General features: G+C 39.0%; 1 protein-coding gene across 1 annotated transcript in view; it reads left to right on the top strand.

Annotated features, from left to right (window-relative positions):
* FOXK2 (forkhead box K2) overlaps positions 1–23,874 on the top strand; it is a 49,749-nt gene that overhangs the window by 18,245 nt on the left and 7,630 nt on the right. The window contains exons 2-8 of the mRNA XM_068151398.1: positions 13,727–13,921; positions 16,683–16,830; positions 17,272–17,418; positions 19,910–20,103; positions 20,914–21,089; positions 22,040–22,336; positions 22,558–22,767. Of these exons, the coding sequence (XP_068007499.1) occupies positions 13,727–13,921; positions 16,683–16,830; positions 17,272–17,418; positions 19,910–20,103; positions 20,914–21,089; positions 22,040–22,336; positions 22,558–22,767 (1,367 nt within the window). The remainder of the gene's footprint in view (positions 1–13,726; positions 13,922–16,682; positions 16,831–17,271; positions 17,419–19,909; positions 20,104–20,913; positions 21,090–22,039; positions 22,337–22,557; positions 22,768–23,874) is intronic.

Genomic DNA, 23,874 nt, shown 5'->3' with positions numbered 1-23,874 from the left:
TCTACATACTGGCAAAGTGTACATGTTATTAGAGTACAGGATAAGGCCATGGCAGTGCCTCCAGAATTGTTAAAATGTCTCTTAGATCTTCATGTTTTAATCTTTCTTTTCTTTTTCATTGTTACTTTCATTTTTTAACACAACTTAACCAGGAAATACTAGTCTTTTACGTTTCCAGAAGGATGTTAGCAAGATGATGAAATAATTTGATGTATGAGTTAAGAATCAGGAAAATGTGCTCCAAATATATAGAGGCATTTGTTGCTACTTCTGTATTTATGATAACTTCAATTCAGGGACCACTTTGGATACTTAGGTGAATGCCAGATTTCAGTGGTGCTTCCTGTACTAACAGATGCAGTAAAAAACCTCAGCATATTCTCAGGATAAAATGGTTTTGGTCATTGCTGAGGGAAGTCTATGTAAGTATATTGCCTGACACCTGTAGAAATTAGGCAGTGCTTTCTGTATCCAGGGATTAGTGTTTCACTTCAACTTAATGCATCTTTCTGAAAATCTGAATCTTTCAGTTACTGGTTGGTCTTCAAGTCCAAATGCAAACTTGTTAATTTAAGTACTGTGAAAATTAGTGTTTGCAGTTCTTCTTTTGTCCATCAGTGTATGCATGGAGCTCATTTGCATCTTTTCAGCTTTGCTGTAGAAGTGGATTCTTCAGTGGAATTTTGAAGAACTCCCATGACTGATGAAACTGTTCTTAACTTTGCAAGCCTACATTTCAACTGCACTACAGAAATTTCTGCTTTTACAGCAACCAATATTTGTGTGTCAGAATTTAAATAGTAAGAGCAAATGGTCTTCTGATACAGGGAAGGTCTAGCAGGTAGATGCGTGTGGGGGGAAGGTGTGGAGTTTTTAATTGATAATCTTGACAATTGCTTTATATGACGGTTTTGACAAGCCCATTCGGTGAAGGGTGTTGCTCAGCTGATAAGCTAGGGAAGCCTGACTTGAACTGAAGTCACTTGCTTTTTCAAACAAGTGAAAACAAGACACATTGCTTTGTATGTGTGTGTGTATGTGTGTGTATATATGCATACATGAAAGCTTTGGAAAAAAACATTTCTGAAGGAAAGCTTTGCAAATTTCTGCTCATGGAGGGAAAGGTTCATTGTTTGAGCCGTCAAGTGGAGTATTCCTCTGTAGCTGTGCAAGAACCTCTTTGGAGTTGGTTGCAGCTTGGGTTTTTTTTGCAGCATCTCAAAGCATTTTCTAAACTTCACTGTATCAGTTTGGCTGCAGAAATGGATGACAAGACTGAATTCAGCATAAATTTTTATTTTGGAAGACTGTAGCTTGTACTGTATCAGTTAATGTTTACGAAGTTGGTTGGCTCTAGCATATCTCAAAGAAAGATGATGTATGAAAACCAGGGTGATGTATAGTGAAATAGTACATTATGTGCTTGGACCATTTTTTTCCATTTTGATGTTGTGTGTTCAGAAAATTTAATGGTCTGGAAAAGCTAAAACACAGAAAAGTAATTAAAAACCAAAAGGTTTGGAATGTGAAGCTGAACCAAAAGAAACCACTCTCAAGACATGATGGTTTTAATATCAGAAAGCCTCAGGTTGGGTTTGGTTTACACAACCAAATGATAGGCTTTTTTGTTCTTACCCTCCCATACAGTGTTCTTTGCTGTGTAGTACTGATCCAATTATTGTGGACTCTGCCTGTCTGTAGGAATGCAGGTGAAGTAAAACCAAGCTGGTCAGTGCACAGCAGTGCTCTTTGTTTTAAACAGGACAAGAAGTGACAAGTGAAGGTAGTACTTGCCCTGTATTTCTCTCACCAAAGTAGTTTGATTCTTGCAAAAACCCAAACAAACAACATTAGTAATTGGCACTTTTTTTGGCCAGTGAAAGATTTTTGACATTCCATAATGTTGGTGTGGGGCAGTATAGGAGTATGACTTAGTAAAACTAACAAATATAACATAGATAAACAAAGTTAAAGTAAATGCTTCAATATTGCAGGTGAGTAGGATGTACTCTTATTATTTCATCCATGCATCTAATGTGCAGCTTTCATGGTGTAGTAGTAAAGGACTGGTGAAACAAAAATTCCTTTATCTGTGTTTGGGAGGATGTGATATATTGCTTAAGATAAATGTACACATCTTACTTTGTGCTGTGTAGGCTTCACAGCCACTACTTTTTTGCTCCTTAAGCAGCTACTTTTGTGCAACAAACTCTGATTGAAATGGTGCCGTCTCATTTCATTAAATAATCTGCCTCTTACTGAAGATGTGTGTTTCACCTGATGTTCTGCCTCTTAAAGTAGTTGTAAGAGAAGGAAGACTTAAGGGATGATCCAGTGGTTTAAACAAAGATTGAGTGTTGGAGAAAAATGTGTTCTGTTCCCAGCTCTGTTGCACACTTGCCAAAATGACTTGGCCAAGTCACAAATCTGTTTAATCTGTTTTGAAAAATGGGGATAATACTTCATGGGTGGAGGCAGGAGGGATGATGAAATTTCAGTGCTCTTTTCTAGCACTTTTTATCAAGAGCTGTGCCTTGCCTTTTCAAATTGATTCATTGGGGTTTTGAAGTAGCTTACTCTGTCTGCAATGCAGACACCCTAATTCTCTCCCTTTCCAACTTCTCTCCCCCTCCCTGTTTTTGAGGACTGTTAGCTCTGGTTTTGTCTGTGCTCCTGGCTTTCCTGCATACACTGTTCCTGTGTGGATGCAACTATCCCTAAACATCAGAGTGCCCAAAAGTGCAAAGAGCACTGGCATCTGTTTTAGTGTGGTGATGTGTGCTCAGTGCTTTCTGATGAAAGATGTTCCAGAAATGCAGAGCAATAAGTTTATTCCATTATAGTTAATACCTTGAAATTAGTATATATGGGAACATACAAAAGCCTTGGTTCTTTACTAATAGATGGTACATGATTGCCATTCCTCCAACAGGTTTTTATCCCCAGTGTGGTTTCTAATATGTGTACATCTTTAGAGTGGTAGACATTTCATGAGGAGTGTTTGACTTACACGATCATGAACCATTCTGTTAACAGCATCTACAGTGAAAATGGTGACTTTGTTGGTAGAGCTAAAATGTCCAAAGTTAACCAAACTTTATTCTGTTACAGTGTGTTGAATATGCACTGTTGTTTACAAACCGAGTGTCAGGCATTTCTTTTTTTGTCTAATAAATTCTGGAAGCTTATTTTTCTGTATTGCTTCAAATGTCAGACTTTCAGAGAGAATGGTTACAACAGTCATGTATTGAAATGTTGTATGTAGTAAGTACCTTATGAAAGAGTGCTTAGACTGTGAGATTACTTAAACTTACTAAACTATCACCAAACTTTTACATTTCAGCTAGAGGTGTTTTCTGCTGGGTTAGTAAATGAGCTGGAGATAGCAGTGTCTCCAGGTAGCAGGTAAGCAGAGTAATCCTGTGTTTGGGAACAGAGCTGGTAGAAGAGGCAGGAAGGACCCTGCCCTGTTTGGCCGTGCTGAGCTGTTACATCACTGTATCCCATGAAACCACCCCCAAGGTCAAGCTTTCATTGCTGAGAGCCTGGCTGGTACCTGTGCTTCAGGAATCTTGGCTTATATTTTTCTTAACTTTACTGGATGTTCAGGGTGCATTTCATTTGGCTTAATACAGGATTGGGTGTGTGAGGGAGAGTGCATGTGTGTGTGTCTGCACCTTCACTGTCTTCAAATTCAGTGAAAAATAGACAACCCTAGACCTGTTTTCTCCAAACCAGATCAGGGTTTTCCCTTGTCTGCTCATTTCCACTCACTGTAAAGATAGATGAGTAACTCAGGTACAGGTTGATGCTTGCAGAAGTTAATCCCATGCTTCTTGTTTGCATGCTGGACCCTTTCCTTCTCTACTCTGGTTGCTTTATCAGTATAGTGACAATGAGTAGACTCTGGTGAGGACTTCTATTTAATCTGGTTTTGTGTTGTATTTTTTTACTCCTGGATAGATTTCCTCTTGCATGACCATTTGACTCATTAAATCATGTCTGTTGTTTTTATTGACTTTTATCCTTTTGCACTTTCCTGCTGCCTCTTACAACAGCCTGTGATTTGAGGACTACTTGGTGTAGTCTTCTAAGAATGGCTAAGGAGCAGTGCTGCTTGAATATTTTCCAATAACAACGTGTTTGTTATAGATTAAATAGTTTCTTTGCTTTGCAGCCTTTCAGACTCCTTGGAGTCTTGATTGGTTCTTGAGTGCCCACACAAGTGATTAAGGAAAGTCACTTTATGTAATGCTGTGGAGTGGCTCATGCATATACAATTTCTAGAGGGTCTGCATCTTCACTAGGAAAGTTTAAGGAATTTGAAAGTAGAAGGAAAAAAATGGAAAAGTGGTTTGAGCAAGCATTCTGCAGAGTACAGATGGTTAAATAAAACCTCTCAGAATAGAATATAAAATCTTGATTTCTGTTGAGATACTCAGCCCAGCAGTATTACCAAATGGAAACAAGTATGGAATAGCCCTTGAACATCAAACATCTTTAGATAGGTAATTGTGACATTTAAACGATGTCCACAGCTTTTTGAGAGGAGTCTGCAAAAAAGTCTGTTCTTTCACCAGACAGGCACAGTTAGGGGAGAAATGAAACGCTGCTGTCTGCTCAAAATTAGAGTTGGTAGGAAGCAGTTTTTGTCACTCTTCAATGGCCTGAGTTAGTCATGGATTTCCGTGTGAAATAAAGGACCGTTCAGCTCTTGGAAACAGAGCTCTCTTAAAAAGCCCCATCTAAAATAAACTATGCTTCCTTGAGTCAGGAATTAGCTTTTTTTCTGTGCAGCTTGTCCTCTGTGGGTAGCTGTTCTTTGGTAAGGATTAGGTAGTTTTGGCATCATTTTGTGATAGAATACAGGTCTCTGATGAGGTAATAAATGAAGTCTTTTGTTACTAAAGTAATGGGTGAGTCATTAGTGCTTTTTTTATCATTATGCTTGCGTCAAAACACATCATGACAGCACTTGTTCACTGTGCTTCCCCCTACTGCTTTAATTGCAAGAAATAGTAGAATGCCAAGTGCTGTATGTTTGGCTCTAAGCAGTTTCGTTTGCTGCTTGCTTTTTATTTAGCACTGAATATTGTTATGATAACTTGCCATTTCCTTGTGAACTTTGCACCCCTGTGAGTAGCCCACAACTGAGGGTGAAATGCCAGGCACCCCTGTAACTTGCTAACTTGGTTTGTCTGCTTCAGCTCGACTAGGATTGCAAATGCTGTGCTTCATGAAAAGTTTTGGAATGGTGTTTACTGTTGTGAAAGTTTAAGCTTGCCTGTTTGATAATAGGAAACCATTGTCAAACGTAGATATCTGGAAGGAAGAAGAAATGATTGATTTTTACTTTCCTGGTCCAAGTGTTTTGTTTTGGTTTTTTAAACAGGAAACAATTGTATTATAGTTATGTCCCTCTGTTGGGACTCAAAATAGCTGTTTGAAATTTGGCAAAGATAGAGGCACACAGTCTTTTGGACAAATTTGAATTTGTTTTTATACTTCAGAAGGAAATTTAGGGATAGAGACCACACAACCTGACTCTGCATAGGCTTTTGTGTACAGAGATGCTAAATACCCGAAAATGCAGTGTTTCCATAGGCGGAGTTTCTTTTGTATTCACAGGCTGGGGAGCCTCAAATTCCAGAGGCATTACATGAGCAGTTTTAATGAATTAGTGTCTGGTTTTCCTGCAGCAGATGTGACAAGCAGCTTTATAAGCTGCTTCCCATCGATCGCTGTTTTCCAGCTCTTTTGTGTCTTTCTTTTGCTTAGAGAAAAGCAACGAAGAGCTTGGTTTCTACAGTAACTGCTGCCTACATTCTTGCCTGCAGGCCAATTTCTTTCTCAATTCCTGCAGCCTGTGCGAGGCTACTGTATTGAATTTCTTTAGGTTTTGTTTGTTTTGGTTTTTTTCTTCTTGCTGGTTTAAATATTTTACCAGAAAAGAGGAGAATGCAGTAAGAATCTGTGATTTTGAAATACGTATTTTTAGTTAGCACATTTCCACAGCTGTAGGATAGCCTAAATGTGTTTGCTGCTGATCAATACCAGCATTTGTGTGGTTGGTATATAAAGAAAATGAAATGTCTGGCTGCTAAAACAGGAACCTTTGACAATCTGTAACAGCACTTTTCATTAATGCTTGTATCAGAAGCATAATAATGCAGGGAAGGAGGTGAGATCAGTTTCAAGTTGTTCACAGAATCATTTATATTTGCAGCAAAATTTGCTGAACAACTTTAAGATGTATCTTTTTCAGTCTCAATTCCTAAATGCCCTTAGAGACATTGTTGTAAGCATAGGGTTAAAAATGCACTCTATGCAGTCAGCTTTCTAAGTGGGAAGGAAGAAACCCTTTCAAACAAGAGCATGTGTTTATTACTCAGTTTCTCTTTGCTGCTGGTGGTTCAGGAATGTTCCTGTTGTCATCATGCATATTCTGTTGTCATAGAATCATTTCTTAACGCAGACAGGCTTGTTCCAGATCCTTCTGAAAGTGGGTTAGCACCATTCCTGTAACGAATACCAACAACTTTGTCTTATGCACTTGCTAAAACAACAATGGAGAAATGTGTAAGCTAGGTTTCCTGTGGAAGATCCATTATTGCACAAGTAGATCACATTTCCAGCCTTTGATTAGAATTTGGTAAATGTCTTGTTGGCTGACTTGGATTACCATGAGCCTACATCATTATTTCATCACTTGTGATGATGCATAGATCTTTGCTTTCAAATCTTAAGAGATCTGAGTGTATTGATAAATCAGTGATCTTTCTCTTTAGGGTGGTTTTTTTATACTGCTTTATGTCACTGTAGACAGTGATGGCACACCTGAAAAAACACAGAAATTTTTGTGAAAAGCATGCCCAGTGCTCAGAATAGAAAGTCTTAATTGCTGGCTGAAAAGTCTGAGGCGTTTTGTTCCTTGTATTAGAGGTTGAGCTTGCTATACAGCCCTCACATTCTCTGTTAGTGAAGGACATGCTTTGCAACTATTGATCTTTGGTCAACAGAAATCAATTGCAAAGGATACAGAGAATTAAGGGAAACACGCATGAGGTCATGATTTGCTCCCCAGAGGAAAAAGCTGCCACTTTTTAAAGGGCAGTTGCATTTTGGATAACCTCTAGAAGTGTCCTGACTATTAATGGCCAAACATAATTGAATGTAAATTTATGGTCAATGAGCCAAATCAGGACTTAGTTTACAACCAGGGAGAGAAAGGAGGAGGAATCCATCCTAACACAACGTGTGTGTGTACATGTACTTGCAGGAAGTGATGCTGTGTTCCTGCTGGGGTAGTTTCTCACGTTGCTGCACAGGGTGTGGTCAACTGCAAGCAGAAGAGCATGCAAAACTTCCTTTTTAAAAAGCCCAACCCTTCTGGCAGCTTTATTTCTTTAATATACATTTTAGAAGTTAATTTCCCCTCCCAAAAATGTCAACAGAAACAGGTGCTCCTGTCCTCTATTGCCAACAGCGCAGAAAGTTTTACAAATGTAACATTAAAGCTGAAATTCCTAATAGCACAAGATTAACCTCATGGGGATGAATAAGCACCAGTATAAAAATTTTCCCTTTTAGAAAGTCCTGTTTCAAACAATAACAAAATAGTGAAAATCTGATTAGTATTAAAATATACTGGCTCACCCATTTTCAGAGTATCCTTATCAAATCTCCTATATACTCTTAGCCATTTCCTTACTGGAGGTAAGTTTTACAGCTGAACTTTTTAATGTAATTCTAGAAAAGAGTGTCAAACAAATCTCTGAGCAGTTATTTATGTTTAAAGAATCAAGGAGATGCTTGCTGCAAAAGTAAGGGGCTTTTAAATAATCTATACTTTATTAGTAATAATTTAGTGCTGTGAATTTTCAGGTAGCTTTTTGATATTCTTACTGTTTGGATGGATTTATATATCTACCTTCATTATTAGCTTGCAAATCTAGATTTGCAACTGTTGGGTACTTTAATATTATCTTGAATTTTGACTCTTCTTTGAAGCAGTTCAGTTCCATTTGTCTTCTTACTGAGTTTTGGGTTTGTTGATTCTATTTAGGTCTGAAGGTGATGATTCTGATCTGGAAATGGACAGCAGTATCCAGTGGAGTTAAACACAGCCCAAAGTCTTAAAAATTAAGTCTGAACGTGAATAATTTATGATGTCTGCTCTGGGTGTTGAGCAGTCTGAAACCTTTTGGTAGAAAATTCAGAAGATGAGTGAGTTAGAAAGTCTAATTATGTTTCTTTTGGAGAAGGGCAGGCTGAGTGAAGCAGCTACTTTCTTCTTGGAATGGGAATTGTTGATTTTCTCAAAGTTAACAGAGATTTCTTCTTTCAGGTATCTCCAAAACACAAATGTTCATCTCTTCTTACAGATTGCCTAGTGTTGTGTGTGTCAGTTTGATCTGCAAGGACCAGTGTTCAGCTCTTTCTGTAGAGTGCACCTTTTTCTCAGGATGTGAAGCACAGTACACCGACTTTACAAAGACTGAAATTCCTTCTAAGTGTACTTCAGCTTTTTGAGCTTTTTTTACCTTCATTGTATTTCTAGTTGGTTTTTTTCTAAAGACTCATCTTTTAAGCCTTTTTTACTTTAAAATTGCTTAAAAACATATAGCTAATTTATTTTCATTTATAATTAATTTCTTAATAATCCATTGTGGTGTAATAAATAACAAATGAAGTAGCAATTAGATCCAAGATGAAATTGTGGTCCTTGTTTCATACTGAAAGAACGTAGTGACCCATTAGCAGGCAGTTGTACAGAGTGTCATTGCCAGGTACTGCCACTTTTGACCTGCTGCTCTTAGATTTGCTTGACACATGTTACATGGAATAGCGCAGAGGAAGTGGTACCCTTGTGGAATTCAGGTCAGTGCTGTCATTCACCAGTGTCCTGGGAGATGAGACACAGTGCTCGTTGCGTGTCAGGGATAATGCCACGCTGGGGGTTAACATGCTGGAGGGCAGAACTGTCATCTAGAGGGGACACTGACAGGGTGGCTAGCAGAACAGCAACCTTGTGAAGTTCACCTCTGGGGTGGGCAAAGGCTGGGAATGTCTAACTAGAGAAGAGCTCTGCAGGGAGGAGCAGAGGAGTCCTAGGGCAAAGGAGGTTGTATGTGTGCAGTTTTGTCATGATGGAGGCTGGCCTTTGGGCGATAATGGGTCCCGTTACTAACAAAACTGCTGACAAACTGGAGAAGTGAGGGCTTAGTGAACTGGCATATCTAGTAGAGGAGGAGAGGCTAAAGGACCTTGATTGTTTTTGGTTTTTTTTATTTTTTTTATTTATTTGCATAAAGAAGCTCAAAGGTGGCTCTTAATAGCAGTCTCCCTGCCTAAAGGGTAAATGTAGAAAAGATGGAGCCATGCTTTGTCCAGAGGCTCACAGTTTGAGGACAAGCAGCTGTAGCAAGTTACAACTAGGAAATTACACCTGGACAAATGTGAAAACTGCTTCACCATTAAGAGGGGCTAATTACAGGAATGAACGGGCCAACTCTGTCCATTAAAGTTTGATTAGACAAGGACCTGAGCAACTCTGTCTAATTACCCCTGCTTTTAGCAGGAGATTGGGCTATAGACTTTCAGAGAAAACCTGAGTTGAAGAAGGTCTGTTCAGTGGGACAGGTGCTGTGAAGTACTTCAGTTTCGCTTCTAGTGAGTTGCACTGTTGCCTGTGTGAAAAACAAACAAAAAGAACCTCCCAGGTGCTGAGTGGATTCTTTATGGGTCTTTTTAATGCAGAAAGTTGAAGCACTTCTTGGCAGTCAGTAGACCAGCAAGAGTTTGGAAAGTCTCACCTTGCCATTCCTTTAGATCTGTTTAAAATACAGGGAGATCCTTGCATTAACTGGTGTTCAGTGTCATAGGGAGTGTGAAAGAATGGAACTGCACAGTTTTAACTACCTTGATGTAGGGAGTTACTAGTGCCGAACCCTGATAATCTCTTTGAATGTGAAATGTGGAGGTGCTGATGAAAGAGTAGTAGGATGGCAGCTCCTGTCCAATTTCTGTCCTGGCTCTTAAAAGACAATCAAAATGGAATAATTAAAAGGATACTGAGAAACTGAGTTGTCATAGCAGGGTGTATGTACAGGGAGGAAATAAAATTCCTGCTTCAGTGTTTTGGCTTCCCAGGTAGAGGCAGGTCAGAATTCCCCATTTTTAGATTATATTTTCCTGTAGACAGACTTACAAGTCTATAATCAGCTTTTCCCTGCAGTACAGACAGAACTGTTGAGGACAAGTGAGGAAATACTAGAAATACAGATGTGACAAAACCAGACTTTGCACATTTTCCCACAAGGTGCTTATCTGGCACCCAATGAAGTTGCTAAACTCTTCAGAGGTAGTGCCTGGATCAGCTTGTCTCCATTTTGCTGGAAGCTGTGAAGATAGTAAGAATTTTCTAGGGAATTGTTTGAAATTCTTTGATGCTTCTTGTCTGTTTTCAAGTAGACAAGCCAGGATGAACTTTTAAAAAAAGAACAGTTAGGATCCTGAGTTGCACTTCAGTTGTGACACCCCTGCAGCAGTTTCCTAGATTGCACACTGCCCTCCTTTGTGCTCTGTAGAAAGCACAAGGCGAGTACCCATCATAATAAACAAACATACACAATTATTCAAGTGTGGGTACTGTGAAGATTTGTTTGTAATGTATAAAATAAAATGTTGGCGTATCAGGTAATAGTGCTCTTTGTTTTTATCTCTTGTGTATCCAACACACTTCTAATCATGTAACTGCTACACATGGATGGTTTGTAAACACTTAGGTTTAAAAATCTGTTGGATCAGTCTTGGTGGCTCGATTTCATTTCTTACTCCAAATGGCATCATCTTAAAAAGAATGAATGGTAGTTGATTGGATGAGGTATAGAGTGACAGCTTGTAAAACTACTCCTTTTTCTTTTCTTTCCTTTTTCCTTTTTTTTTGGAAACAGAATCAAATTCAGCTTGCTGCAGACTAAATGTTTGATCAGGTCTCTCTCTCCCTATGAGCATGCTATAGGTTTTGTTTAGTTCATTGTATAAGTAAAGAATGTGCCAAGACTAACTTGGCTCTGATCAAATTAGAATGTGTTCCTTAGGTTGATTGTGGAAGTACATGTAATAAATACATTTGTGTTAATGCTCTTTATTCAGAACATTATTGGTTAGAAGGCATTTCATTCAGTTTTTGGGCTGAGCTCCAGATAGTAAAAATAAGCCTTCATCAAAAAGCTTCTCTGTTTACAAATAGGGATCAATTGACAGATGTGATCTCCTGTTAGTATTCAAGTGTTTGCATGTTCTAACCAGAGGCTGATTTGTGAGTATGTGGTATCTTCTCAATAAGCCATACTTTGAGGTTCAACATGTGAAATAAGTTGTAACAGTAGCACCTTAAGTTTTTAATTCAGGTCCTGACTAGACTTTCCAATTACTTGATGCATTTCTATCCTATATGGTTCTGTTAAATTAGTCAAAGCTCCTGGTTTTGGGGGTACTTTTGATTTTTCTTCCAAACTTGATCAACATTTGAGAGTGCTACATCTCTGCTATACTTCGATATCTGTTGTTCAGCCTCATCTCATTAAGCTGCCCTTACTGTTTTGGGGAGGTTGTACCTTAACGTAGTGCAGTAACATAAGAAGGGAGATGTTTCAGTGTGCATACTTGGATGGAACGTTGGAGGAGTTGTCAAGTATACATTTTACATGTTTTCCTATTTCTGGGTACTTCTGTCCAAGCTGTGAAAGTCTACCTCATCCCCACCCTACCCCAGTACTGCAGGACTCTGGTTGCTCATTATTATGTACTAGATTATGATTTTTTTACTAGGCAATAAAGAATCTAACCACTGAACAAGTATTTAAAGCTGTGTCTGATTGTTACCACATTTTTCTTAGGTCGATGTAAGTTTGGTCTGAAAAGCATTAAGTTAAATTTGCAGGTATGGAATAGCCCTATAAAATACATAGAGGTGACTAAACCTGTCTCTGTGTCAAACATGTTGCTGTTCAGGTTCTCACAGAGATTTTTATTTGATCTTTAACAAAAAGTTTGCCTTTGGCTACGCCCACTCTGCCTATACTTGAAGACTAATGTTGTCACAAGTGCTGATTAACTGAAATGTTTAGAACATGTTTTTATTAGAAAAACAGCTGAGACCTCTTTCAGTTGTCACTAAAGCAATATAAGCAAAAAATATACTGGAAAAAGCAAGCAATAAGGAAAACTTGATCCATTTAACTGTCTTGCTGAAATACAAGTGCAGTTTTTTGGCATAGATTCTGTTCCTAATTTAGTACATTGAGCATGTTTCAGAAATAGGTCGTCTGTTAAATGCGGACATGGTCCGTACTGAGAAGGAAGACAGAGCAAAGGAAGGTCATTGTTGATTCTTTCTCTTCTTCCTGATCCTGGGCCTGTGTTGTAGGAAGAAAGAATCGCTCTGGTGTGTATGGCAAGAAACACAGTGAAAATCCAATGCTGCCTTTGTTCTATAAACATCCTTAGATTAATTTTGAGAACTAAAACCCAAAGCACACAAGAGTGTTTTTAATGCTGCTCCACAGCTGAGTGTTCCTTCCAATTCTTACATCACTTTTATGTTTAATATATTTTTCCAGACAAATGATCACTTTTGTTTACAGTCTGTATCTCGTGTTCATAGCTACATTTCTTAGGCCTGTTCCAGCATCCTGCTGCTCCCTTCCTTTATGAAACTAGATCTACCCAGAATCACTTAAAAACCCATCATTTGCTAAGGTTTGTTTCTAGGTATTGTTGTTGTGAAGTCCTTTTCATCTTGTGGAAGGAGGCGTGTTAGTGCTAAGTGTTGTCTAACAGCTTAAGAAAGAGGAGACAGTAAAGTTATTTGAACTGTATTTTTATAGATGCTTTTATTGAGAGAAAATTGAGTTTCTTGTTTACTCATTCTGTTTATTTACTGAGAAATTATAAATAGCCTGTTCTAACTGGGTTAGCTTCTAAATGCCTTATACAGAGATGGAGAAAGGAAAATACTCAAATGTGCCTTAATTGTATTTTATTTTCCAGTTTTTAAAACAACTGCATATTGTTAACTTCTTATTAGTCTTCAAATTTGGCCATGTGATCTTTGGTAGCATGTGAAAATGGGCAATTTATTGAAATGGGCTTTTAAATTCAACTCCGAAAAAAATGGTGTTTGAATATAGCAATACACCATGGAAATGATTAGAATTAGGATTGATGTGTGTTTGTGAGGCTTTTAAGAAAAGAGAAACCAGATTTTTTAGGTAGACTAGTCTATGAAACTGGATAGATCTCCAATTTGCCAGCACTTGTGCTTCTTGACTAATTTTGGTATCAGGGAATCTGCTTGTTTATTTGCTGAAGCCACTCTTTGGCATCATAAAATAACAGCCTTTTGCCTTCAAAGTAGTACTTCTTTAAGGGTTAGTTGCAAGGTGAATGTCAAGAAATGTAGACATAACACATAAACAGCCTTGTTACAAAGAATTGCATTTGCCTGTATTTCAAAATTTTAAAATTGCTTTCTTGGGGATCTTTTTGGGGTCACATTGATCTTTGTATGACCTCTAACAGGAAGGTGGTTACAGGTACTTACATCAGATTCCCTACCCTTTCACTTTTAAAGAAGGTTAGTTGCTACATGTGTCAGTTTAGGCAGAAAAGCTCACGCTCTGTAAACAAGTGGCTTATGTATTTGTTCTTTATTTTTCAGATGTACTTTCAGGTTTCCCAGCACAAACATCAAGATAACATTCACAGCTCTGTCCAATGACAAGAGAGAAAAACAGGAGTCCCCGGAGTCCCCAGTGAAGCCTGTGCAACCCCAGATCTCTCCCTTAACAATAAACATTCCAGACAACATGGCTCACCTGATCAGCCCTCTCCCTTCTCCCACAGGAACTATCAGGTATTTAAACCCTGCAGATTTGCAACAGGGCAGTGCATGGTTCCAGGCTGGAAACAGCTTTCAAATTCATTTGGAGTATTTTGCTTTTGTGGTAACAGTTGAGTGGAGTCTCAGCGTTCCCTGCTGTGGAGAAATGCACCATTCTGCTAACTAGAAAGATAGTTGCATGAGCAGCCTTTAATATTCACATGGAATGTGTTAAACGTGTAGCAATTTGCTCAGGAGCTTGGCATTCTCAGAACAGCAGTGGAGCACATCTTTCTCTCACCTTCCAGGTGATTTAGATGGCTTTTTACTCCTGCATGCTTATGGCAACATTTAAAACTAGATATATCTAAATGATACCATGTTTAATCATTCTGATTATGCATTGTCCTCCTGAAGTTTATCATCAGAAAATATGGTGTTTGGTTATCAATAGTGTGGAAAACAGACTGATCTCTTACTCCAGAAGATTTATTATTGATTAGTAATTGCTGAAAGTAAACAGATGTGTTCATTGAAGTACAGTGTGAGATGTGGAGTTAAGTGTAGGGAAGGCTTCTGCAGGGGAGGTTAATCTGGTTTTTTTACTTGCTTTGCTGCTTAATTTGGTAACGGTAGATATTGCCCAAGTTGGTACTTGGGACCAAACTCAGTGAAACAAGCTGTCCTCACAAACTGGTAAAATTAGCTCAGATCCAGTTTTTAAAATCCATAGTGAATTCAGGAGCAAAAATTTTAGGAGCACTAAAAGTTCTGCTTCAAAGTCATATGCGTGCTTTTGAAAGTTTCATCTTCCCTGATCTCTTCGTTTGAGTGAAGGACTGTTGATGCTTGATTTTTAAAAATCTAGATCTTGTTAATGAAATTTGAATGTAAGGCTAATTGACTTCTTTCATGTTCTCCAAGATCTTGATCTCATATCATCGTGTTTAATGAGATCTATATAAGAGATCCAGACCCGACTGCATAACAGGTTTGCTTTCCTATTAAAATTCAGGGAAAACATATCTTGCCCCAGAATGACAGAGCATCTCATAAATATTTCAGGTCTCACATGTATCACTGCAGTCTTTGCCTCACTGTGAATTTTGTAACTCTCTTTAGGGCTTTCATATACCTGTTGAGTATAGTTTATTACCAATAAAAAAAAAAAAAGACAGTTCAGAATCTATTTTGAGAGCAAAACTTGACAGTTTCTCTTCAAATCATCCTGTTTTGTAGAAGACTTGTAAACTTGCTTTGATTAAACCATATGTGTAGCTTTGTCAATCTATGCTAAAGTGAGCACAGTAGAGGCATGTTGTCAGTTGATATGTGAAAACACAGAACAGCACTGACCTATATTAAAAAATACAAGTTAGTTGCATGTTTTGGCTCTAAGCAAGGATTCTTCCACACAACACAGAAAATTCAGTCGCTCTCACGTAGCGCATATCACTAGTAGCAAATTGCTGGGGGATTCCTTGTGATGAGAAACTCAAAGGTTATATATATATGTGTGTGTGTGTGTGTGTGTGTATATTGCCCAGTCCAGAGTGCCTGCCCTATTTCCATGCATAAAAAGGGAAGTATCAAACAAGATGAGAGGCCAGGTAGACAAACAAAACTCAGCAGATGTAAATTTGTGGAAGCTTTGTTGTATAAGTGCAAATAACATTCTCTAGCTTTATTTGTTACTCTGTGTTTTGAACTATAGATTCAAGTTAGGTTAAAGATTGTCGCTGCAGATGGGGCTGATTCTAGGTGCACAGAGATTCTGTCATTTTGATTTTCAGTTAACTCTTTTTGGAATTTCTGAGGACTGTGGAGAAATCAGTAACAGTATGACTCGATGAAGAGTGTGCAACCGTAGAGAGAACTGCCAACGTTTTTTGGTGGGAGGGAAAAAGGGACAGGCATCACCCTCTGACTATCTCTGTCCTGTTGGCTAAAAGAAAATCATGGAAACAGCCTGGCTTTGTGAAGCTGTGGTTCCCGTGGACTGTACGAGGCAGGGAGACAATGGTTAAAAAGATGTTCCAGTGGAATTCTGCACAATTTTATCTTTGTTTTCCTGTGATGGATAGCAAAATGTCAGGTACCAAGAGACACTAATTTAATTTCTTTGGCACTGTGTTTTACTAAGTAATAGAGTGTCTGCTCTGTTGGCCTAATACTGCCTTAAATTAGATGAGTCAGTGCCGATGCATCCCATTTATGGATAAGCTAATGATTTTTAGAGAGAACTATGCATGTGTGTGTGTGCACATACCTGTAAGCACCTCACCTGTTTCAGATTTAAATGGGAATCAAACCTTTTTTCCTCTCCACGCTCGCTATATTTTCTCAAATGTGCAAAAATAGCGCAGGGGAGAGATGATCTTTTTTGAGCAGACTGAATACAAGCATATGGCAGAAATTTAAGGCAGGATGTGTTTCTTCTTGCAGATGAGTGTCTTTTAAAATTGGTGGTTGCTTATGTAGTTAAAGTGGACTTTTCTAATGGCAAATCTTGCCCAAATACAGTGCAGCTTAATAAATCGGTTAATCCTTTCTCCTTTGAGGAAGAAAGCCTGAGCTTCATTTGACACATTTCTTCCTGCAGTGATTTTAATTCCCATGGATGAGTTAGAAAGACTCGGAAGATGAGGCTTATAACGGAAATACTGACAGACCCTTAACTCTAGCCTAGAAGCTCTGGTAGTGGGCTTTTCTGCAATAAGAGCTTTTTGATTACCCATAATGTGGTGATATACTGTATAACAAAATAGTAGGATCTTCTTTTTATGCTCTACAGTGCTGCAAATTCCTGCCCATCTAGCCCCCGTGGTGCAGGCTCTTCAGGGTACAAAATGAGTCGTGTAATACCATCTGACCTACATTTAATGGCTGACAATTCCCAGTCAGAAAATGACAAGGAAGCATCGGGTGGAGATAGCCCAAAGGTAAACATTGTTTGAAATCAATCCCATGAATTACATCTTAAGTGACTGCAAGACTTCTGAAATGCTGTTTGCTAAAGTATATGAACTAAGTCATAATTGAACATCACAGACTTCATAAACAGATTGTTGGGTTTGGGGATTGGATGTGAGATTTCTTCATTTATTTGCCTCTCTTCCCATTGGGGGAGGGCCTGAATATATTTTCAGTTCCCTGTTTCTTTATTGGCTATTGAAAACTCTTCACTGTTGCACATTTCTCTAAATTCTTCATGTTATTTTAAAATCTGCTAATCAGAAGAGCGAAATTACCTTAGTTTGTTTTTTGCTTCAAGGTCCTGGTTGTCCCCAGGTGCCTTACATAAAGTTAATTGTATTTTGTAACTTTTGATTTAGTATTTATCTCCAAAATGTATTGATTCAGTCTTTTCTTTTTCTGTACAGGACGACTCTAAGCCACCTTACTCCTATGCACAGTTAATAGTACAAGCAATTACAATGGCACCTGATAAGCAACTTACTCTAAATGGAATTTATACGCACATAACTAAAAATTATCCATACTACAGGACAGCAGACAAGGGCTGGCAGGTAAATCTGATTTCTGGAATGTTTGGGTTTTCAGTTGGGAGTAATACTAGTGGTTGTAAATGGGCATAACAAGTCCCTTGGTGAGCCTAACAATCCTTCACAAATAGAACTTATCAAATGAGTGTGTTCTCTTTTTCCTAATGGTACCTTCTCCAAACAAAGTAGGCAATTTAGACAGTTTGTGTAATATAGCCTGTCAATTTTTTCTGTAATGAGTTAGACCAAATCTTTCGGTTCCATAGGGTTAGTTTCTGCTTCCTTTCCATTTTTAAGGAGACCAACCTCAGCATTTGCCAGAATGACTAACCCAGTATGAATCAGTCTGGCCTAGGCTTGCCAGATACACGTAAAGGTTCAGTGCCTTTGCTGCTGTTTTTAGTTTTGGCGAAGGACAGAAGAGCACAATTGGCAACACTGGTCAGTGTGTCCCTGTAACATTCAGACTGTGTTGATCATGGAGTATCAGTTTCTCTGGGTTGCTGCTTAGTACAGTCCTGATCAGCAACAGAGGCATGCTCTGAGGTTATTTTCAGGGAAATAAAATTTGGAGAGACCAGGGGCAGGGAAAAGTGAGGAACTGTTATACTCAAGTTACTGTACAAGTAAAAGGCTAAAGAATACTTTAGAATAATTCCCTACTCAGCAGAGGGATAGAGTTAAAAAAAAAATCAATCACATATTTATTGTCTGGCCTGAGTGAAAGTTGAGTCACTTTTAGAGGAATTCCAGGGTTAGTGGGGAGTGTAACTGTTCCTAGCTTTTGGCTCATGGTTTGGCTAGTAAAGGATTTACCTATTGTGGCTAGGAGGTCTCTATTGTTTCTCTTTCACATGTAAGCAGTGCAGGATCCTGGCTGCTATGATACTAACAGGTCTGTTTTAGCAACAAGGTTCTGTTCATTGGTGTCCTTTTTGCTTTCTATTCTGAAATACCGTGAACACCCATGTCTCTAATGCTCCTGGATGTAGCTATCCTGGAACCAAACATGCACATACATTGTAATGCTTGGCTGAAGAATTCTGCCTTGCAATACTCTGTGTCTAGATGTATAATGCTTTACAAAACCGAGGTGACAGACACAACAGATGCAGTAGGTGCTAATGAATTATTCCAGAACATATCAATTGGAAGAGCTGAAAATCAGATGCTGTTCAGTTATGAGTCACATAAAGCACTGCTAGAACACTTAACAGTTGCACTTCAGGTATGGAAGCTCTGCTAGTTTTTATACATTGCAGTCAGGGTGACTTAGAGATGTTGTAAATAATATTTGAGGCTGTATATGTGCATATCATTAAAAACAGAGAGTACTTACAAGGGTGTAGTACAAAAATCCTATACCTTGACAAATAGTGTTGAGGTACTTCTATTCTTTATTACACAAAGGTCTCATTTTGTTCAGCACTTGAAAACTCCTCTTTGTGAACTTATTTTAGCAGGTACTCTTTTATTCTAGCATATGGAGAAATAAATACAATTTATAAACATGTTCTTGGCTTTCTAGTTCTATTTCATTTTTTGGCAGGGAAAACCATTTCTGGTTTCATCAGTTTGCACTTAAGAAACCATACATGGTTATCATTGCTTTAAGTTTTCCAAACCTGCCATCTGGGTCATGAACTCAGACATTTGAGCAAGATCTGTGTTTGATTTTGCAAATTTCAAAGAGCTTTTGTTAACATAAAGCTTTTTCAACTCTGTTTTCCCACTGTTTCCCTATGAGTATTTCAGTGTAAGCTTGCCATTATTTCCTAATGTGTGCAAAGTCAAGCACAGAGACAGCCACTTCAGGCTGTTAGCAGCTTTCTCTCTGGTGGAGGAGTTTTGTGTGTTACAGCAAAGTGAAGATGAAGTCATGTGCAAACTAGAGTGCAGTAATGAAGATCCTGCTGAAGAGCTGTGTTAGGACCTGCTGCCATTTACTGCTTTTCTAAGACACACTAAATCCTTGGCTCCTTTCTTGAGGCAGGCAGGACTGTGGGTGAACTCCCAACTATCTAGTTGCATTTGGAACTTGTGGAATTTAACCTTTTCTTTCTGTATTGGTGGACAGTAACAGGAGTATGATATAAGATCAGAATCAGCATATGCTGTATTTTACTGGCCCTCCCAGGATGAACTGCCATTTTCTTTGACACCTGGGGAAGGGTGGTGTGTGAAGACTAATAATTTTTTTTTACACTGCATTATGCACCAATGTCTGCGGTGCTCTAACAGTTTATTGCAATCACCATGTTTCTCATTAGAGAATGAAATGGGATTCCTGTTATTGCTGCATTGGCATACTGTTTTTTCAATAGTTGGGAAAGATTTGAAAAATGCAAGAGTCCTTTCAGGTTCGTGGCACTGCCTCTGTTGTCCTCCAAGTGCTGTTGAATGAAGGAATTAAAGAGCTGAACCCCCAGTCTCCTATAGTACAAACTGCTGCAGTAGGCCACATTCTGACTTGGAAAAGTTATATGAATTCTACATATTTTTTTATGTTCCATAGAATTCAATACGCCACAATCTCTCTCTGAATCGTTATTTCATCAAAGTACCACGTTCCCAGGAAGAACCAGGCAAAGGCTCATTCTGGAGGATAGACCCTGCCTCTGAAAGCAAATTAATAGAGCAGGCTTTTAGGAAAAGGCGGCCTAGGGGAGTACCTTGCTTTAGAACCCCTCTGGGACCACTCTCTTCTAGGTAAGGAAAACCAGATGAACAAAAAGACTATGGGTGTTGTTTAATCTTCAGGCTGATACAGGCTTTGGATACAGTCACAAGTTTAGTAATTTAATTTAATCTAGACTCAGTATTTAAATTCTGTGTGATTTACTAGAAGGCTGCCCGTACACTAAGCTTGGGTTTATTGCTTGTTTTTAGTGTTAAAGAATTGACTCAGTCTGCATAACTGTCAGACTGTTAATGTAAGCAAGCCTTGCTATACCTTTGGGCTTTTCTTGCAGAGTTATAATTTTAATTCCTAACTGCCATCTACTGCATTTTAAAACTGTTTGCAAAGAAAATGATCATGTACCAACTGCCACTTCATTGAACTCAGAGATCACAATTATGTATTTAGTTTGATGATGTTCAAGCAGAATTCATGATGGGGAAATAACATGGGTGTAAATTATTCCCTCTGTAATGTTATGGCCTTTCTGCTGGTGCAGATCTTTTATTACTTGCCCTGTAGCCTGAGATTTGCTCATCGCTCCTCTCCACCAGAAGAAACGTTCATGTTTCACAGATTATTTAGTCTTCCTAAGAAGGCATCCAGCCACTTTTTCTCCTTTAGCTTTATCTGAAGTTTGCTTTTAAATTCTGTCCCTGTTTAACAGAAGCCTTATAAAAAGATCATCAGAACTGCTTTGAGTTGTAACTGTACTGGCCAGAAGGCTGAGGTGCCCTCCTGTGGGCAGTGTGTGTTACGATCTCTTTAGAGGAAGGTCACTGTCTTTCACAGTTCAGAAGTTAAAACACATCAGCTGCTGCTTTCATTTTTAAATACAGAAGTGCCCCAGCTTCTCCTAATCACTCTGGAGTGTTGTCTGCACACTCCAGTGGAGTCCAGACCCCCGAGAGCCTGTCCAGGGAAGGATCTCCAGTGCCGATGGAACCTGAGCCTAGTGCTATCCAGCCAAAACTAGCGGTAATACAAGAAGCACGATTTGCACAGAGTGCCCCAGGTGAGGAATCCTGCAGTAAGCATTCCTGGCTTGGAGGTGGGAGAGGGCTGATACATAAATACTACCAAGACTTCACATGTACTCTTAAAAAAGGTAAATTTTTAGGCTCTTGACATTTGGCCCAAATCTTCGATAAACACGTAAATACGTCAAGGAAACTCTGCACACTAACAGATCTGCATGCTCTTCCCTTTGTTACTAAGCAGAGATTGTACAGGACTCTGTAGCAGCAGTTGTCACTTGCTTCCAAAACATGTTCTTTCTGGTTTAGGAAAAAGTCCCCAAAACTCTAGGGTATGAGGGTTGCAGAAACAAGCAAATGTCTCACACACCTCTGTGGGGATGTCATCCTTTCAAAGGTGGGGATGCAAAGGACTGAAGGGATAAAGAGAGAGCAAATCTGTGTGATAAGTACCCTATTTAAAGGAAGAAGAAAGAGCATAAGGCATGATGGGATAAAAATGTAGTTATTTGATTACCCTAATTGATACTCTTCTACCATCCATTTTCTTGACAAGCTGGTGCTACAGAGAGGTCAATTCCTATTCTGTGGGGAAGGCAAACAGAGACACTAGCTTTCCCCAGCCTAGGGGGCTGAGAGTTTTGCCACTGCAGACAAGCTCCACAAAACACCTGAAGCACATAGATGTTCCCAGCTATAGACAAGGTTTTTACTAAATGACTATTAAACACAGCTTAAGTAGTATAGCTGCATTTGGAGAGGGGTAAGGCTGTGGCCTAAATGCTGTATGGGTCTTACTGAGCTCATACAGCACTCAGCTTGAATGTGTGGGTTGCAATAGCCATGTGTCATAATCTTCACTGTCTCACTTTATCTTTTGGATCATTCAGACATCTTAATTTTCTGAGTCTTTAGTGTTAAGCTTAAAAGAATGACTGGCTTAAAATAATTAAAATTGGAAGCCTAATATTTATCTCTTTCTTGGTAGGATCACCTCTATCTAGCCAACCAGTTTTAATTACTGTACAACGGCAGCTACCACAAACTATTAAACCTGTCACCTACACTGTTGCAACTCCTGTGACAACATCAACATCCCAGCAGCCTGTAGTTCAGACAGTTCATGTTGTCCACCAGATACCAGCTGTGTCTGTCACAAATGTGACTGGATTAGCACCAGCAAACACTTACACAGTAGCTGGACAGGCGGTGGTCACGCAAGCTGCGATGGTAACCCAGCCCAAGGCAGAACCTCAAGAGAATGGAGACCACAAGGAAGTTAAAGGTGGGAACCTGTGGGGCTAATTGTTTTGCTAGCTTTTGGTGTATAGAAGGATCATTACTTGAAACTTACTTGCAGATGAATGCCTGAAATGTTTGTCTAAAACTGAAGCTTCTGAATCATAATTTCCTGGGGATGGTATGCTTGTCACTGAGGGCTGATAGAGTAAAAACAAACACTTTAACGCTTTCTGGTTTGTAACAATGTTTTATCTTCTCTTGCAGTTAAAGTGGAGCCTATACCTGCTATTAGTCATGCTACAATAGGAGCTGCTAGTCGTATCATTCAGACATCTCAGACCACCCCCTTACAGACAGTTACTATAGTGCAACAGGCACCTCTAGGTCAACACCAGCTACCAATAAAAACTGTAACGCAGAATGGAACGCACATAGTCCCCATCACCACTGCCATACAAGGACAGGGCAATGCTGGTACGTACTGTGTCAGGTTTCTCCTGCTTTGTACCTGTGAAGCCCTCAATGTGACCACTGCTGCATTTTTTTAATTCTTATGTCTTTCATAGTTATGCTGAAAACTAAGTTCTAGGAAAAAATGTTGATTACAGCCTTTTGCCTTTTAAGGGATTGTTCCCTCCCTGTTGGTAAGAACCGGTGTTCTCTTCATTGATGATTACCTGAACAGCTATTTATTCTCTTTGTGCTTAGTGATGCCAACCCATCCTCACTCCTCATTAAACCCTGGATAAAAACAAGTTTTAAAGAAGTTGCTGTCAAACAGTGCCATTAAAATGGTAACTGCTCCCCAGATGATCTGTCAAGAACCAACCAACAGGAAAACCAGACAGAACTTGCTTGTGGGTTGGCTTTTTGAACTGTTACTTTTTACTCTGTTTTTATTGAACTGATACTAAAAATTACCCAAAGTCTCTAAGATTCTGAGATCCTTCTTTTCTGAATGCCATCTTTCCTTGCTCAGCCTCTGCAGTCCATGGGAGTAGCATTTGCTTTTCCATCATTTTCATCCACTTGTGCTTGCTCACAGCATATTCAGTTTTGGTTTACTTTGCAGGTGCATACAGCTGCTTCTAACAGTTTCACTTTGTGATGGTGGCCTGATACTTCATTACAAAAAAACTTCTACACCATGTTAGCAGAAATAGCTTTAGGCTATCTAATATCAATTACTTTACCTGCATTTCTGCTCTAAAGGCTTTCTAAGGGAGTGAATTATCTACTTTGTTTCCTTTTTACTCTTTTTCCATCACTGACATATATAGGTCAGTGTTCTGTCTGCTTCCACCTCATTTCCAGCTTAAGTAAAGCAAAAGACAATCACTGTCAGACTTCATATATGCTATTTTTGTCAGAAGGTATGTATGGATTGAGCTGAGAGTCCTATGATATACACTGACAAATTAATTTTAAAAGTTAAGAAATAATTCTTTTTGTCTTTTTCCTGGACTCTGAAAACTGAAGGTGTTTTCCTTGGTAGGGAGGCCTGATGGCTTCTAGGCATGTTTAAGCAATTGGGCTCAACACAGAATGGTTGTGCTTCCTTCTCTGTCACTGTGTGCAATA

Source organism: Melanerpes formicivorus, unplaced genomic scaffold (genome assembly GCF_026170545.1).
Source record: "Melanerpes formicivorus ecotype bairdi unplaced genomic scaffold, bMelFor1.0.p_v2 SCAF_21, whole genome shotgun sequence".
NCBI lineage: Eukaryota > Metazoa > Chordata > Aves > Piciformes > Picidae > Melanerpes > Melanerpes formicivorus.
Note: the sequence above shows the minus strand (reverse complement) of the source record. Positions and strands in the feature narration are given on the sequence as shown.